The following is a 15971-nucleotide window of genomic DNA, read 5'->3' on the forward strand; positions in this document are numbered from 1 at the left end:
TCTGTCTCCTCCTGCTGTCTCCTCCTTCTGTCTCCTCCTGTTGTCTCCTCCTTCTGTCTCCTCCTTCTGTCTCCTCCTGCTGTCTCCTCCTGTTGTCTCCTCCTGCTGTCTCCTCCTGCTGTCTCCTCCTGCTGTCTCCTCCTTCTGTCTCCTCCTGTTGTCTCCTCCTTCTGTCTCCTCCTGCTGTCTCCTCCTTCTGTCTCCTCCTTCTGTCTCCTCCTGTTGTCTCCTCCTGCTGTCTCCTCCTTCTGTCTCCTCCTTCTGTCTCCTCCTGTTGTCTCCTCCTGCTGTCTCCTCCTTCTGTCTCCTCCTGCTGTCTCCTCCTTCTGTCTCCTCCTGTTGTCTCCTCCTTCTGTCTCCTCCTGCTGTCTCCTCCTTCTGTCTCCTCCTTCTGTCTCCTCCTGTTGTCTCCTCCTGCTGTCTCCTCCTTCTGTCTCCTCCTGCTGTCTCCTCCTTCTGTCTCCTCCTGCTGTCTCCTCCTTCTGTCTCCTCCTGCTGTCTCCTCCTGCTGTCTCCTCCTTCTGTCTCCTCCTTCTGTCTCCTCCTGCTGTCTCCTCCTGTTGTCTCCTCCTGCTGTCTCCTCCTTCTGTCTCCTCCTGTTGTCTCCCCCTGCTGTCTCCTCCTTCTGTCTCCTCCTGCTGTCTCCTCCTTCTGTCTCCTCCTTCTGTCTCCTCCTGCTGTCTCCTCCTGCTGTCTCCTCCTTCTGTCTCCTCCTTCTGTCTCCTCCTGTTGTCTCCTCCTTCTGTCTCCTCCTGCTGTCTCCTCCTGCTGTCTCCTCCTTCTGTCTCCTCCTGTTGTCTCCTCCTTCTGTCTCCTCCTTCTGTCTCCTCCTGCTGTCTCCTCCTGTTGTCTCCTCCTTCTGTCTCCTCCTGCTGTCTCCTCCTTCTGTCTCCTCCTGCTGTCTCCTCCTTCTGTCTCCTCCTGTTGTCTCCTCCTTCTGTCTCCTCCTTCTGTCTCCTCCTGCTGTCTCCTCCTGTTGTCTCCTCCTTCTGTCTCCTCCTGTTGTCTCCTCCTTCTGTCTCCTCCTGCTGTCTCCTCCTTCTGTCTCCTCCTGCTGTCTCCTCCTTCTGTCTCCTCCTGTTGTCTCCTCCTGCTGTCTCCTCCTGCTGTCTCCTCCTTCTGTCTCCTCCTTCTGTCTCCTCCTGTTGTCTCCTCCTTCTGTCTCCTCCTGCTGTCTCCTCCTGCTGTCTCCTCCTTCTGTCTCCTCCTGTTGTCTCCTCCTTCTGTCTCCTCCTGCTGTCTCCTCCTGTTGTCTCCTCCTTCTGTCTCCTCCTGCTGTCTCCTCCTTCTGTCTCCTCCTGCTGTCTCCTCCTTCTGTCTCCTCCTGTTGTCTCCTCCTTCTGTCTCCTCCTTCTGTCTCCTCCTGCTGTCTCCTCCTGTTGTCTCCTCCTTCTGTCTCCTCCTGTTGTCTCCTCCTTCTGTCTCCTCCTGCTGTCTCCTCCTTCTGTCTCCTCCTCCTGTCTCCTCCTGCTGTCTCCTCCTTCTGTCTCCTCCTGTTGTCTCCTCCTTCTGTCTCCTCCTTCTGTCTCCTCCTGCTGTCTCCTCCTGTTGTCTCCTCCTTCTGTCTCCTCCTGTTGTCTCCTCCTTCTGTCTCCTCCTGCTGTCTCCTCCTTCTGTCTCCTCCTGCTGTCTCCTCCTGCTGTCTCCTCCTCCTGTCTCCTCCTGCTGTCTCCTCCTGCTGTCTCCTCCTGCTGTCTCCTCCTTCTGTCTCCTCCTGTTGTCTCCTCCTTCTGTCTCCTCCTTCTGTCTCCTCCTTCTGTCTCCTCCTGTTGTCTCCTCCTTCTGTCTCCTCCTGCTGTCTCCTCCTGCTGTCTCCTCCTTCTGTCTCCTCCTGCTGTCTCCTCCTTCTGTCTCCTCCTGTTGTCTCCTCCTGCTGTCTCCTCCTTCTGTCTCCTCCTTCTGTCTCCTCCTGCTGTCTCCTCCTTCTGTCTCCTCCTGCTGTCTCCTCCTGTTGTCTCTTCCTGCTGTCTCCTCCTGTTGTCTCCTCCTGTTGTCTCCTCCTGTTGTCTCCTCCTGCTGTCTCCTCCTTCTGTCTCCTCCTTCTGTCTCCTCCTGTTGTCTCCTCCTGCTGTCTCCTCCTGTTGTCTCCTCCTGCTGTCTCCTCCTGCTGTCTCCTCCTGTTGTCTCCTCCTGCTGTCTCCTCCTGCTGTCTCCTCCTGCTGTCTCCTCCTTCTGTCTCCTCCTTCTGTCTCCTCCTGTTGTCTCCTCCTGTTGTCTCCTCCTGTTGTCTCCTCCTGCTGTCTCCTCCTTCTGTCTCCTCCTTCTGTCTCCTCCTGCTGTCTCCTCCTTCTGTCTCCTCCTGCTGTCTCCTCCTGTTGTCTCTTCCTGCTGTCTCCTCCTGTTGTCTCCTCCTGTTGTCTCCTCCTGTTGTCTCCTCCTGCTGTCTCCTCCTTCTGTCTCCTCCTTCTGTCTCCTCCTGTTGTCTCCTCCTGCTGTCTCCTCCTGTTGTCTCCTCCTGCTGTCTCCTCCTGCTGTCTCCTCCTGTTGTCTCCTCCTGCTGTCGCCTCCTTCTGTCTCCTCCTGCTGTCTCCTCCTTCTGTCTCCTCCTGTTGTCTCCTCCTATTGTCTCCTCCTGTTGTCTCCTCCTGCTGTCTCCTCCTGTTGTCTCCTCCTGTTGTCTCCTCCTTCTGTCTCCTCCTGCTGTCTCCTCCTGCTGTCTCCTCCTGTTGTCTCCTCCTGCTGTCTCCTCCTGTTGTCTCCTCCTATTGTCTCCTCCTGCTGTCTCCTCCTATTGTCTCCTCCTGTTGTCTCCTCCTGCTGTCTCCTCCTATTGTCTCCTCCTGCTGTCGCCTCCTTCTGTCTCCTCCTGCTGTCTCCTCCTTCTGTCTCCTCCTGTTGTCTCCTCCTATTGTCTCCTCCTGTTGTCTCCTCCTGCTGTCTCCTCCTGTTGTCTCCTCCTGTTGTCTCCTCCTTCTGTCTCCTCCTGCTGTCTCCTCCTGCTGTCTCCTCCTTCTGTCTCCTCCTGCTGTCTCCTCCTGTTGTCTCCTCCTTCTGTCTCCTCCTGTTGTCTCCTCCTTCTGTCTCCTCCTGCTGTCTCCTCCTTCTGTCTCCTCCTGTTGTCTCCTCCTTCTGTCTCCTCCTTCTGTCTCCTCCTGCTGTCTCCTCCTGTTGTCTCCTCCTGCTGTCTCCTCCTGCTGTCTCCTCCTTCTGTCTCCTCCTGTTGTCTCCTCCTTCTGTCTCCTCCTGCTGTCTCCTCCTTCTGTCTCCTCCTTCTGTCTCCTCCTGTTGTCTCCTCCTGCTGTCTCCTCCTTCTGTCTCCTCCTTCTGTCTCCTCCTGTTGTCTCCTCCTGCTGTCTCCTCCTTCTGTCTCCTCCTGCTGTCTCCTCCTTCTGTCTCCTCCTGTTGTCTCCTCCTTCTGTCTCCTCCTGCTGTCTCCTCCTTCTGTCTCCTCCTTCTGTCTCCTCCTGTTGTCTCCTCCTGCTGTCTCCTCCTTCTGTCTCCTCCTGCTGTCTCCTCCTTCTGTCTCCTCCTGCTGTCTCCTCCTTCTGTCTCCTCCTGCTGTCTCCTCCTGCTGTCTCCTCCTTCTGTCTCCTCCTGCTGTCTCCTCCTGTTGTCTCCTCCTGCTGTCTCCTCCTTCTGTCTCCTCCTGTTGTCTCCCCCTGCTGTCTCCTCCTTCTGTCTCCTCCTGCTGTCTCCTCCTTCTGTCTCCTCCTTCTGTCTCCTCCTGCTGTCTCCTCCTGCTGTCTCCTCCTTCTGTCTCCTCCTTCTGTCTCCTCCTGTTGTCTCCTCCTTCTGTCTCCTCCTGCTGTCTCCTCCTGCTGTCTCCTCCTTCTGTCTCCTCCTGTTGTCTCCTCCTTCTGTCTCCTCCTTCTGTCTCCTCCTGCTGTCTCCTCCTGTTGTCTCCTCCTTCTGTCTCCTCCTGCTGTCTCCTCCTTCTGTCTCCTCCTGCTGTCTCCTCCTTCTGTCTCCTCCTGTTGTCTCCTCCTTCTGTCTCCTCCTTCTGTCTCCTCCTGCTGTCTCCTCCTGTTGTCTCCTCCTTCTGTCTCCTCCTGTTGTCTCCTCCTTCTGTCTCCTCCTGCTGTCTCCTCCTTCTGTCTCCTCCTGCTGTCTCCTCCTTCTGTCTCCTCCTGTTGTCTCCTCCTGCTGTCTCCTCCTGCTGTCTCCTCCTTCTGTCTCCTCCTTCTGTCTCCTCCTGTTGTCTCCTCCTTCTGTCTCCTCCTGCTGTCTCCTCCTGCTGTCTCCTCCTTCTGTCTCCTCCTGTTGTCTCCTCCTTCTGTCTCCTCCTGCTGTCTCCTCCTGTTGTCTCCTCCTTCTGTCTCCTCCTGCTGTCTCCTCCTTCTGTCTCCTCCTGCTGTCTCCTCCTTCTGTCTCCTCCTGTTGTCTCCTCCTTCTGTCTCCTCCTTCTGTCTCCTCCTGCTGTCTCCTCCTGTTGTCTCCTCCTTCTGTCTCCTCCTGTTGTCTCCTCCTTCTGTCTCCTCCTGCTGTCTCCTCCTTCTGTCTCCTCCTCCTGTCTCCTCCTGCTGTCTCCTCCTTCTGTCTCCTCCTGTTGTCTCCTCCTTCTGTCTCCTCCTTCTGTCTCCTCCTGCTGTCTCCTCCTGTTGTCTCCTCCTTCTGTCTCCTCCTGTTGTCTCCTCCTTCTGTCTCCTCCTGCTGTCTCCTCCTTCTGTCTCCTCCTGCTGTCTCCTCCTGCTGTCTCCTCCTCCTGTCTCCTCCTGCTGTCTCCTCCTGCTGTCTCCTCCTGCTGTCTCCTCCTTCTGTCTCCTCCTGTTGTCTCCTCCTTCTGTCTCCTCCTTCTGTCTCCTCCTTCTGTCTCCTCCTGTTGTCTCCTCCTTCTGTCTCCTCCTGCTGTCTCCTCCTGCTGTCTCCTCCTTCTGTCTCCTCCTGCTGTCTCCTCCTTCTGTCTCCTCCTGTTGTCTCCTCCTGCTGTCTCCTCCTTCTGTCTCCTCCTGCTGTCTCCTCCTTCTGTCTCCTCCTGCTGTCTCCTCCTGTTGTCTCTTCCTGCTGTCTCCTCCTGTTGTCTCCTCCTGTTGTCTCCTCCTGTTGTCTCCTCCTGCTGTCTCCTCCTTCTGTCTCCTCCTTCTGTCTCCTCCTGTTGTCTCCTCCTGCTGTCTCCTCCTGTTGTCTCCTCCTGCTGTCTCCTCCTGCTGTCTCCTCCTGTTGTCTCCTCCTGCTGTCTCCTCCTGCTGTCTCCTCCTGCTGTCTCCTCCTTCTGTCTCCTCCTGTTGTCTCCTCCTGTTGTCTCCTCCTGTTGTCTCCTCCTGCTGTCTCCTCCTTCTGTCTCCTCCTTCTGTCTCCTCCTGCTGTCTCCTCCTTCTGTCTCCTCCTGCTGTCTCCTCCTGTTGTCTCTTCCTGCTGTCTCCTCCTGTTGTCTCCTCCTGTTGTCTCCTCCTGTTGTCTCCTCCTGCTGTCTCCTCCTTCTGTCTCCTCCTTCTGTCTCCTCCTGTTGTCTCCTCCTGCTGTCTCCTCCTTCTGTCTCCTCCTGCTGTCTCCTCCTGTTGTCTCCTCCTGTTGTCTCCTCCTTCTGTCTCCTCCTTCTGTCTCCTCCTTCTGTCTCCTCCTGTTGTCTCCTCCTTCTGTCTCCTCCTGCTGTCTCCTCCTGCTGTCTCCTCCTTCTGTCTCCTCCTGCTGTCTCCTCCTTCTGTCTCCTCCTGTTGTCTCCTCCTGCTGTCTCCTCCTTCTGTCTCCTCCTTCTGTCTCCTCCTGCTGTCTCCTCCTTCTGTCTCCTCCTGCTGTCTCCTCCTGTTGTCTCTTCCTGCTGTCTCCTCCTGTTGTCTCCTCCTGTTGTCTCCTCCTGTTGTCTCCTCCTGCTGTCTCCTCCTTCTGTCTCCTCCTTCTGTCTCCTCCTGTTGTCTCCTCCTGCTGTCTCCTCCTGTTGTCTCCTCCTGCTGTCTCCTCCTGCTGTCTCCTCCTGTTGTCTCCTCCTGCTGTCTCCTCCTGCTGTCTCCTCCTGCTGTCTCCTCCTTCTGTCTCCTCCTGTTGTCTCCTCCTGTTGTCTCCTCCTGTTGTCTCCTCCTGCTGTCTCCTCCTTCTGTCTCCTCCTTCTGTCTCCTCCTGCTGTCTCCTCCTTCTGTCTCCTCCTGCTGTCTCCTCCTGTTGTCTCTTCCTGCTGTCTCCTCCTGTTGTCTCCTCCTGTTGTCTCCTCCTGTTGTCTCCTCCTGCTGTCTCCTCCTTCTGTCTCCTCCTTCTGTCTCCTCCTGTTGTCTCCTCCTGCTGTCTCCTCCTGTTGTCTCCTCCTGCTGTCTCCTCCTGCTGTCTCCTCCTGTTGTCTCCTCCTGCTGTCTCCTCCTGCTGTCTCCTCCTGCTGTCTCCTCCTTCTGTCTCCTCCTGTTGTCTCCTCCTGTTGTCTCCTCCTGTTGTCTCCTCCTGCTGTCTCCTCCTTCTGTCTCCTCCTTCTGTCTCCTCCTGCTGTCTCCTCCTTCTGTCTCCTCCTTCTGTCTCCTCCTTCTGTCTCCTCCTGCTGTCTCCTCCTTCTGTCTCCTCCTGCTGTCTCCTCCTGTTGTCTCTTCCTGCTGTCTCCTCCTGTTGTCTCCTCCTTCTGTCTCCTCCTGCTGTCTCCTCCTGTTGTCTCTTCCTGCTGTCTCCTCCTGTTGTCTCCTCCTGTTGTCTCCTCCTGTTGTCTCCTCCTGCTGTCTCCTCCTTCTGTCTCCTCCTTCTGTCTCCTCCTGTTGTCTCCTCCTGCTGTCTCCTCCTTCTGTCTCCTCCTGCTGTCTCCTCCTGTTGTCTCCTCCTGCTGTCTCCTCCTGCTGTCTCCTCCTGCTGTCTCCTCCTGCTGTCTCCTCCTCAGACCGCGGAGTGAAAAGGCGCAAATCAGCGCTATTGTTGCACCTGGAGGCCGCGTGCGCGCTCCCGGGGTAGAAACAAACATTTGAGAATTTATTAAAGACAGAATTTATAAACAAATTTCTCTCCACCACCCCCCCCCCCCCCCCCCCTCCACACACACACACACACACACACACATTTGTGTGTGTGTGTGTGTGTGTGTGTGTGTGTGTGTGTGTGTGTGTGTGTGTGTGTGTGTGTGTGTGTGTGTGTGTGTTCAGGATCATCTAAAAACATCTTTAGGTTAAATGTTTGATGGAAAACTAAAACATCTAAATGCTGTTAAGATGAACAAAAATATTATTTTTATTTTTATTTTAAAGAATTAAAAACCTGCCAAATGTTTTCCAGCTTCCTGCTGCAGTGTTAAAATTTAAATCATGTAAAAAGACAAAATTATCTTTTATCAAATATAATTTCTGGACAATAACATTTTCACCTAAATTCAGAACTAAAATAATAAAATATAAAAATATTTTGGTAAATGTGAAAAATAAAAAAATATGCTGAGAAGAATTTGAACTAAATCTTACCCCCACCTGCATTTCAGATCTTTTCAGATTTTTGTTAAAAATGACACAAATTTCTGTCATTTTTCTAATAAAACTGAGGAAAGAAGAAGCAGTCTGACGTCATCTGTTTATAAGTTCATAAATAGCCTGAAAAGAAGAAAAAAATTCTCGTCAATGTTTTAGTTTCTTCACCAAAAGAAAATGTAAAAACTGGTCAAATGTTTAAACTCAGAAAGTATTTAAAAGTCAAACACAGTGATGGCCTCTTCATCTTCATCCTCATCATCATTATGGAATGACAGCGTCTTGCTTCAGCGTGAAAATCTGTGTAAAAAGACCAAATTTCAGCAGAATTAAAGAGAAAATGACTGAAAATTTGTGTAAAAAGACCAAATTTCAGCAGAATTAAAGAGAAAATGACTGAAAATTTGTGTAAAAAGACCAAATTTCAACAGAATTAAAGAGAAAATGACTGAAAATTTGTGTAAAAAGACCAAATTTCAGCAGAATTAAAGAGAAAATGACTGAAAATTTGTGTAAAAAGACCAAATTTCAGCAGAATTAAAGAGAAAATGACTGAAAATTTGTGTAAAAAGACCAAATTTCAGCAGAATTAAAGAAAAAAATGACTGAAAATTTGTGTAAAAAGACCAAATTTCAGCAGAATTAAAGAAAAAAATGACTGAAAATTTGTGTAAAAAGACAAAATTTCAGCAGAAAAAAAAAGACCATAAAAAAAGCAGAATTGTGTAGAAATGAATTTTTCCAGAAAAATCGCGTCATGTTTTGTTATTAACTGTTTATTACTGGAGGTAAATTCCAACTAAAAGTACATTTTCCCTGTGGAAAAACATGTTTAATGATGATTTTAGGGGGAAATAAAATAAAAAGGCTGCTTGCTTTTGAGGCCCAGTCTCTGGAAAGGCTTCACGTCCAACCTGCGCGCGCGCCTCTGAGAGGAAATGAAATATTTCTCTGGTCATATAAAAGGAGCCTTTTCGCCTGAGTTATGGCTGAGAGGGACGCATGCTGCTCCTTGTCTGCCTCCCCAGAGGAGGAACCATCGGAGCTGATCTACGGCCTTTACCTTCCGTCCAGCCCGGCAGGGAAACGTCCTCCTGACTACCAGAGCGGCTTGTCTTTTCACAAACCAGCAGGATAATCCAAAAACTTCAGAAAAGAGGAGCCTAAAGTGCCGCAGAGCTGAAGTGCCTCCCTCTCCCTGCTTCCCCTCATTTAGCTTTTCTGGTTTCTCAGCACAACTAAATTAGAGCAAAATGAAAAAAGCACAAAGCCTCCGAACTCCGCCGGCTCCTCCTCCTTCCAGCCATGCGTCCTAATTAATGGGACACCCCCAGTCGCAAAAAGCCCCGCACTGGTCTGCAACACAGTCAGAGAGTGGAAGGGAACAGGGCGAAGTGCCACTGGAGGTAATTGATCAGCCAGCAATCAATGAGAACTTGTTAGTGGTCGTCAACTGTTTGGACTTGGCCATTTCAGGCAGGAATCTGAGCGCTGCGGACGTGCACGCGGAGCGCAGCACATGTCGGAATAAGCTTTCCTCTTTCTGCTCCTCCACCCACCGCCATACTGTTATGTGACTTTCCTCCACCTTCAGCCGCGCGCCTTCACTTTCCCAAGCCTGTCCTGAAAGTCTGCCTTCAGCCGACATGACATCCAAAGAAGCCAAATGTGACGCAGTGGAGAGCAGGAGGCGCAGTCCTCTGGACCTCCTGCCTCCTCCTGCCAACTCCAACAAGCCGCTGACCCCCTTCAGCATCGAGGACATCCTCAACAAGCCGTCCGTGAAGAGAAGCTACAGCATCTGCGGCACAGCTCAGCTCATCTCGTCCTCTGAGAAGCACCGTCCGTCCGGCGTCCCTCTGTCCAGCCGGGCCCTCCTCACGCAGACCTCCCCGCTCTGCGCGCTGGAGGAGCTGGCCAGCAAGACCTTCAAGGGTCTGGAAGTCAGCGTCCTGCAGGCTGCGGAAGGTAGGTGTCCAGGCACCACGCAGAGATTTTATTTCTATTGTCTGTAAATGCTGATGATTTAAAAGCTCTGGTTATAAAAAGGAATTCACTTTTTCCTCCCAAGTCCAGATAAGAAGCCGGTTTCCCTCCAGGGCCTTTAGTCTGTCTCTGTTTCCAGATGTCTGGAACATTTCAGGCCCTGTTCTCCTCCAGACTCCGCAGCTGTCCTGGTGTTTGGGTGGCTCCAGCTCAGACTGTAACCCGGCTCTCCCTCTCCCCCCGCAGGCCGTGATGGCATGACCCTGTTCGGCCAGAGAAGCACCCCGAAGAAGCGCCGGAAGTCCCGGACTGCCTTCACCAACCACCAGATCTACGAGCTGGAGAAGCGCTTCCTGTACCAGAAGTACCTGTCCCCGGCGGACCGGGACCAGATCGCGCAGCAGCTGGGCCTGACCAACGCGCAGGTCATCACGTGGTTCCAGAACCGCAGGGCCAAGCTAAAACGGGACCTGGAGGAGATGAAGGCCGACGTGGAGTCGGCCAAGGCCGTCGGCCAGGTCCCGCTGGACAAGCTGGCCAAGCTGGCGGACCTGGAGAAATGCGCCAACGGCACGCTGAGCCACGCGCGCGCAGAGTCCCCCGCGCGGCCGGGCCAGCAGGAGCACGAGCTCGCGCAGAAACTGCGGACGTCGCCGCTGTCCCCCTTCTCAGACCCCACGAGCAGTAAGGAGTGCTCAGAGGACGAGGACGTGGAGATAGACGTGGACGACTGAAGCGGGTCCCACGGAGGACGTGTCAACTCCCTGCTTATACTGTACTCCACAACTCTCCATAACTCTCCACAAATCTCTGATCATGTTCCAAAATGTTTGGACTTTCTGTCAGACCCGTTTATTCATAGCGAAGCATGAACGCAGAAGAAGAAATATGCAGCGATATTTTACAGTGTATTCATGAGAAATCTGACTTCTGTTGGTCAAAGCAATATGCTCTGAGAATAACACGACTGATGTGTGATTATTATTATTATTGTTATTATTATTATTATTATTATTATTATTATTTCACAGTAATTATTATTATTATTTTACAGTATTTTCATGCGAATATGCGACATAATTGCATTTAAACTCACACACACACACACCTGTCCAGTTGCAAGGCATAACCGCATAAACCTCCGACCACACACACACACACACACACACACACACACTGCTTGCATGGAAATGCATGATTTGATTTGTGATTATTATCTATTTATTTGACTTTTTATTTAAACATTTTCATTTGGAGCCCAGTCGGCTTCCGTCGTTCCTCCTCTTCGCCGTTCGGCTGCGGGAGGAAGAGGTCGGACACGCAGCCAGCCCTCACACACACACACACACACACTCCGCAGCGGTTCTTGCTGCAGGACTGTTTAGATGATTTCTTTGGATACAGTAGATTTACAGTAAAACTTTGTTATGTTTTCTACACCTGGAAGTGCCTTCCTAAAATCAGGACATTACTGAAAACCAATGCACAGACTGTATTGTAAATAGGCTACTATGGGAATAAAATGTCTTTTCAGAAGATTCTTTTATGTCGTAATTCTTGAATTTCCTTTCAGCTTTTTAGGTGAAGAAAGGAGAAAAAAAAAATCATTTTTCAGGCCGTCTTGTTGCCAGATCTGCTCGTGATCCACCATCCTGCCTCCTTTGTGTCCTTTTCTCTTTTCTTTTCTCCTCTTCTTCTCCGCTGCGCCTCTGAACATGTTGGCCAGGACTTCTGCATCCTTCCTTTCACACCCTAAATGCGTGTCGTGGCTTTTTGACCCTAAGACGTGTTTCTCAATTCGTGCTAAAAATTTATGTGAGAAAGAGAAATCTGGTGCCGGGAAAAAGGCGAGGAACCACAAAACCAGCGAGTTTTGGGCCAGTTTCCCGTGAGGAGGGTGTTTTTGTTCTGCGGGACTGCGCCGTAATTCTGCGGAAAGCATGAAAAGTGCGGACAAATGAGCTGCGTTCCCTGATGGGCCGCGCCACAAAGGAGCAGGCCGCCCCCCCGCAGACACCCATACTGGCACAAGTGTGTCCCAGCGCACAGAAAGGACGCAAACGTTTGGAGGCCATATGGTTTCAGAAATTTCCTCACAGTTTCAGACAATTTGATGGATCGAGTTTAGGCTCCTTTTAAACTGTTTAAGTGGGAGGAACAAAGCCGCAGCCTCCCCTCTTCTGCGGCTCTTCATGTCTGGCCCCTTTCTGCGTTTTAAACAAGTCAATGAATTACAATGAAGACCCCCCCCCCCCCCATCTCTCCTTTCTGTGAGCTGTTTGTCTTTATCTGCTTTTTAGTTCTGGAATAAAATGTCTGACTTGTGTTTTTTCCAACCTGGAGCTGCTGGACTGTTTTCAGGGTTAAGTGGGGGAGACTTTGGGACATTTCTGCCAGATCTGGTTAGGCTGTCTTTTCTTTCTTTTCTTCACATCTTTTATTTCTTTTTCTTTTGGCCTTTTTTTTTTTTTATTTCTTTTGTCTTCAGGAGTTTAATGAAGCTGAAAACATGGCGGCTGAAAAGACGACCTCCCGTTTAACTCTCTTTGTCAGACAGAAAGGAGAAGCTGAGCTCCTGACTTGTTTTATACTGTTTACTTTTTATTATTATTTCTTTAGATCACGAAGAGAAAAAACAGTTCCACATGAATAAGTTAACATGCCTGGAAGCATTTAGTTTGACTGGAATTATTTCTGTAAATTAGGCCTGAAAAATATTCTGCAGAATTTATTTCATCTTATTATTTTGTGCTTTTTACAGCTATAAACATTTCTAATTATTTTTATAATTCTTTATCAGTGTAGATGTCAATAATTGTGCTCAACTAAAAAAACACAGAATTACACAAAATAGATAATTTAATAAAGGATGTGTCTTAAAATAAAAATAATTAATGTTTTTATTTCTTCTTACTTCATTATTTTAGAGGCTAATAATCACATATTTACATTGTTAAAGGAAAAATAGAAGCTAAAAGTGTTTAATTCAGATTTCTTCAGCTTTAACTTTCCATTAAAACGTTACAAGCAAAAGTGAAAAAAATCAATTCAGTTCTATTATTTTCCAGAGTGAAGACATCGTTCAGAGCTTTGCTGTTTGGGAATCTGCTCAGAAGGAAGCATATTTATGAAGGGAGGCTGGCTAACTTTATGGATTTCTCTTGCTTATTTTATGGGGTTTGTCAGGCAGACCGGCGATAAGTAATCCTACAGTCTGAGGGACCACTTGGTGGTAATTAATCTGGAGGTCTTAAGTGTATTTCACTATTTCACTTCAAGATAGAAAAAAAAATCACTACTTCAATCGTCCGGAAAATTGAAGTTTGATGCATGAGTCCCTACTGAAACAATAGTGTGACCCCCACCCCCCCTTTATTTATAAATTTCTTAATAATCTGCTGTTTCTCTTTTACTATTTGCACCTTGTGGAAAACGGTGCAAACAGAGTTTGATTGATCAGTTTAATGTTTTCCATCTTGTCTGGAAAAAACCGCAGAAACACCTAAAGATAATGTACATCTGCATCATCTGTTTAAAATCTGTTCACCTCAGACTTCTTCTTCCTGATGTTATTATTATTATTATTATTATTATTATTATTATTATTATTAAAATAATAATAATAATTATTATTATTATTATTACAGATGCTACTCATATGAGAATTAAATATGTGGATGACTTTATCTTCGCCCAGAGTTAAACCACTCTATATTTCTAAATAGAGCTGAAACGCAGAGTTTTAATCAGAGCCTTCCTGTGGAGCCAGTTAATACTTCAAACTTCAATTTTACGGGCGATTGAACTAAGCATGTTCCTGACAGAATTGATGTATGTATTAATTTCCTTTAACTGTTGATTAATTAGGCTGCGCTGAAGGCTCAAATGGAACGGTTTATTTCAGAAATTTGCATATTAATCAAATTCTAGTTGATCATTCAAATAATCAAGAGGGTTTGATTTTAGTTGCTGAAATCAGAAAAGACGGAGAAAGAGAAGAAATAGACCCTGCTGGGGCTCCAGAGCTGCTGCATGTGCTAAAATCTCATGTCTGGATGGAGTCAGGAGGAAGATTTGCACCAAACTCTTCATCCAGTTTCATTGGAACAAAGGTTAATTATCTTAACAGCACATCAACATGAAGTGTAGCTTCTAAATGAGCAGGAATGTGTAAAAGAAGCAGGAATTTTTAGGACAGTTAAAATATTCTCAGATAGAAAAGAACTTTGGTTTATATCATGATAGTCTGAGAGGTCTGAAGGCAGATCACAGACAAACTAAGATGTTCATTAAAACAATTTTTCTTTATAGAGTTGCATTTAGACCTGCAGATTTGCCTCCGTGACGATGACCGGCCCTGAAAATAGATGCAGCCTAAATGGCAGCATCATTAAAGATCAATATTTTTTATCAGAGATGTGAAGCAAGACTGTCAACAAAATCCTGCAAAGGGAGCAGATGGACAGACAGACAAGTGTGGACAGCTCAGCTCCAATCAGCTGCGAGTCGCTGCAGATCAGAGGACGTCAACGGGATGGAAGTCCTGAAAATCTTTCCTAAAAACCCAAAAGACTAGAAAAGAAAAAGGAATAAAAACAAAAAGGAAGAGAAATGAACTCTAACCGTTTGACATTTACCAGCAGCGAAACCAGAACAAACTGGACTCTTTCAGCCGGAAGTTTCACAACTTTTCCCAAATAAAGAAGAGTACACCGTCCTTCCCCTGCTAGAGCACGGGAATGTGGCTCTGTCCACGTGCACGGATTTCTCATGCACTGATGCCGCTGCTTTAAAAGCTGCCAAACTGGGGAGACTGGGAGTTCCCTCCCGGTAGCCAGGAAGCTGCAAAGACACACACCTGCTGATATGCATGATGTCACATCCAAAGGCCACACACACACACACACACACACACACACACACACCCACCAGCTGCAAGTGGAACTAAAAACATGCATCTCTGGATCAGCTGCGGCCGGACGGCGTGCGGTTCCTAACACGGTACCTCGCTTTAGTCCTGCATCGGATCTGGAGCAGGCTGGTCCCAACAGGACACCGTTGCAGAGCAGGAATCTTCCAGAAGTTAGGGTCGTTTTCTCTGAGCAGTCCGGAAGGGTTCCTGCAAGGCTCAAACGGAGCAAAGATAGATAGATGATGATTATGACTGATGCAGGAGGCAGCTGATGGAAAACCTGCTGAAATCTAACAGGAGACATTTCTCAGGGAGGAAGCAGACGTTCATTGCTGTGAGAGGAGTTACTTAGACGTCTGAACCACTCGGTGATGAAACTCCAGCAGAACGTCAGAGGCTACAACACACTCCTGTCAGTTCAACCTGAGGGTCGCTTCCAACAGGAAGGAGGAGAGGAACCAAGCAAAGGGAGGTGCAGGGGATGCTGTTTCTCACAAGCAGAGACCCCTTCTGGCTTGGACCGAGCGGGGACTGCATCGCAGCCGGAAGGCCTGGCGTGGCGTGGCGTGGCGTGGAAACTGAAGCCATCAATCTGCAGCGTGGCAGCTTCAGTGTGTTTTACTTCCATGTGCGTGAAGATGGTGAGACTGGCTGGATGTCGTCTGGAGAAGGAAAGCGTGGAAATATTAAATTAAAACCAAAAGAAGAACATTTTGCAGCTTGAGAAGTCGACTGACTGGAGTTTTACAGAACCTGCTTGGAAAGTCTGAGCTGATTTCTTCCTAAACTCTGCTCCCACAGTTCCATGTTCAGGGCAACAACATGAATATATTTTCATTCTGGGATGCAGAATATCTTTAACCCACGAGAACCCAGCGGGACGTACACGATGCCAAATTCTGATGCCTGTCGGCTCCTTAATGTCACCAGAAAGCAGAAACGTGTTAAAATATCTCATGGTAATAAACAGCAAATATCTCTTTTTATCTTATATTTTGTTACAGGGACAAATAAAGACCTCATCTAAAAACAGTTCTTATCTGATCATTTTTTCATGGGTTGGTTCTTAAATGATTAATTCACTTTAAGATTTTTTTTAATGTATTATTAAATAAATAGGGAAGAAAAATGAAAGGCTGAAAAATGTGGATAAAATGGTCTGATAGAACTTCTAGAACACCGACTGGACCTTCGGTTCTGGGCGGGTTCTATGGAGCTTCTAGAAGTTTATTTTAAAGTCGTCGTTGGAAAGTTCTGTCAGACGCTGGCGCACACGCACACGCACACACACACACACACACACACACACACAACACGTTAATTTTTGTAGAGCAAAGCGGTAATGTTCCTGCGTCACTTTGACCCAGAGCGGCCTGTAGAGTTATGCAAATGTGTCTGAAACCAAACAGTTGCAATAAAGCGAGTTTGCATCTCCTGTAACGTCCGTCACTAACTGGAAAGATGATCTGATGTCTCACAGGTCATGGCAGAATAAACCATTCCAGTTTCATAAAAATCAATGTTAAAACTAATTTCTGTTCATTTTTTCTGAATACTGCAGCAATCTCAGAGTCGTGGTCATGTGACGAGGTGTCGTTAACCAGGTAAGTAGAACGGTCTGTACTGGTTTGAGTCCCGGCTCCAAGGGGTGAGGGTTAACTGCTCACAAGGTCACCTTACTCACAAGACTTTTTTTTTTTTTAATCAAATCCACCATAATTAAAATTTAAGGACAGTGCAGAAAACTCTGCCCAAGCTGCAGCAATGCTGTTCCT

General features: G+C 48.6%; 1 protein-coding gene across 1 annotated transcript; it reads left to right on the forward strand.

The window, feature by feature from the left end:
- Window positions 1–8944: 8944 nt before the first annotated feature.
- lbx1b (ladybird homeobox 1b) lies at window positions 8945–10018 on the forward strand (the record flags this gene model as incomplete). Its single annotated transcript, XM_079261754.1, has 2 exons — window positions 8945–9266; window positions 9531–10018. The coding sequence occupies 2 exons, from the start codon at window positions 8945–8947 to the stop codon at window positions 10016–10018; spliced, it is 810 nt and encodes a 269-aa protein (XP_079117880.1).
- Between the last annotated feature and the right edge of the window lie 5953 nt (window positions 10019–15971).

This window comes from Telmatherina bonti, assembly GCF_933228915.1.
Source record: "Telmatherina bonti genome assembly, chromosome: 3".
NCBI classification, from domain to species: domain Eukaryota; kingdom Metazoa; phylum Chordata; class Actinopteri; order Atheriniformes; family Telmatherinidae; genus Telmatherina; species Telmatherina bonti.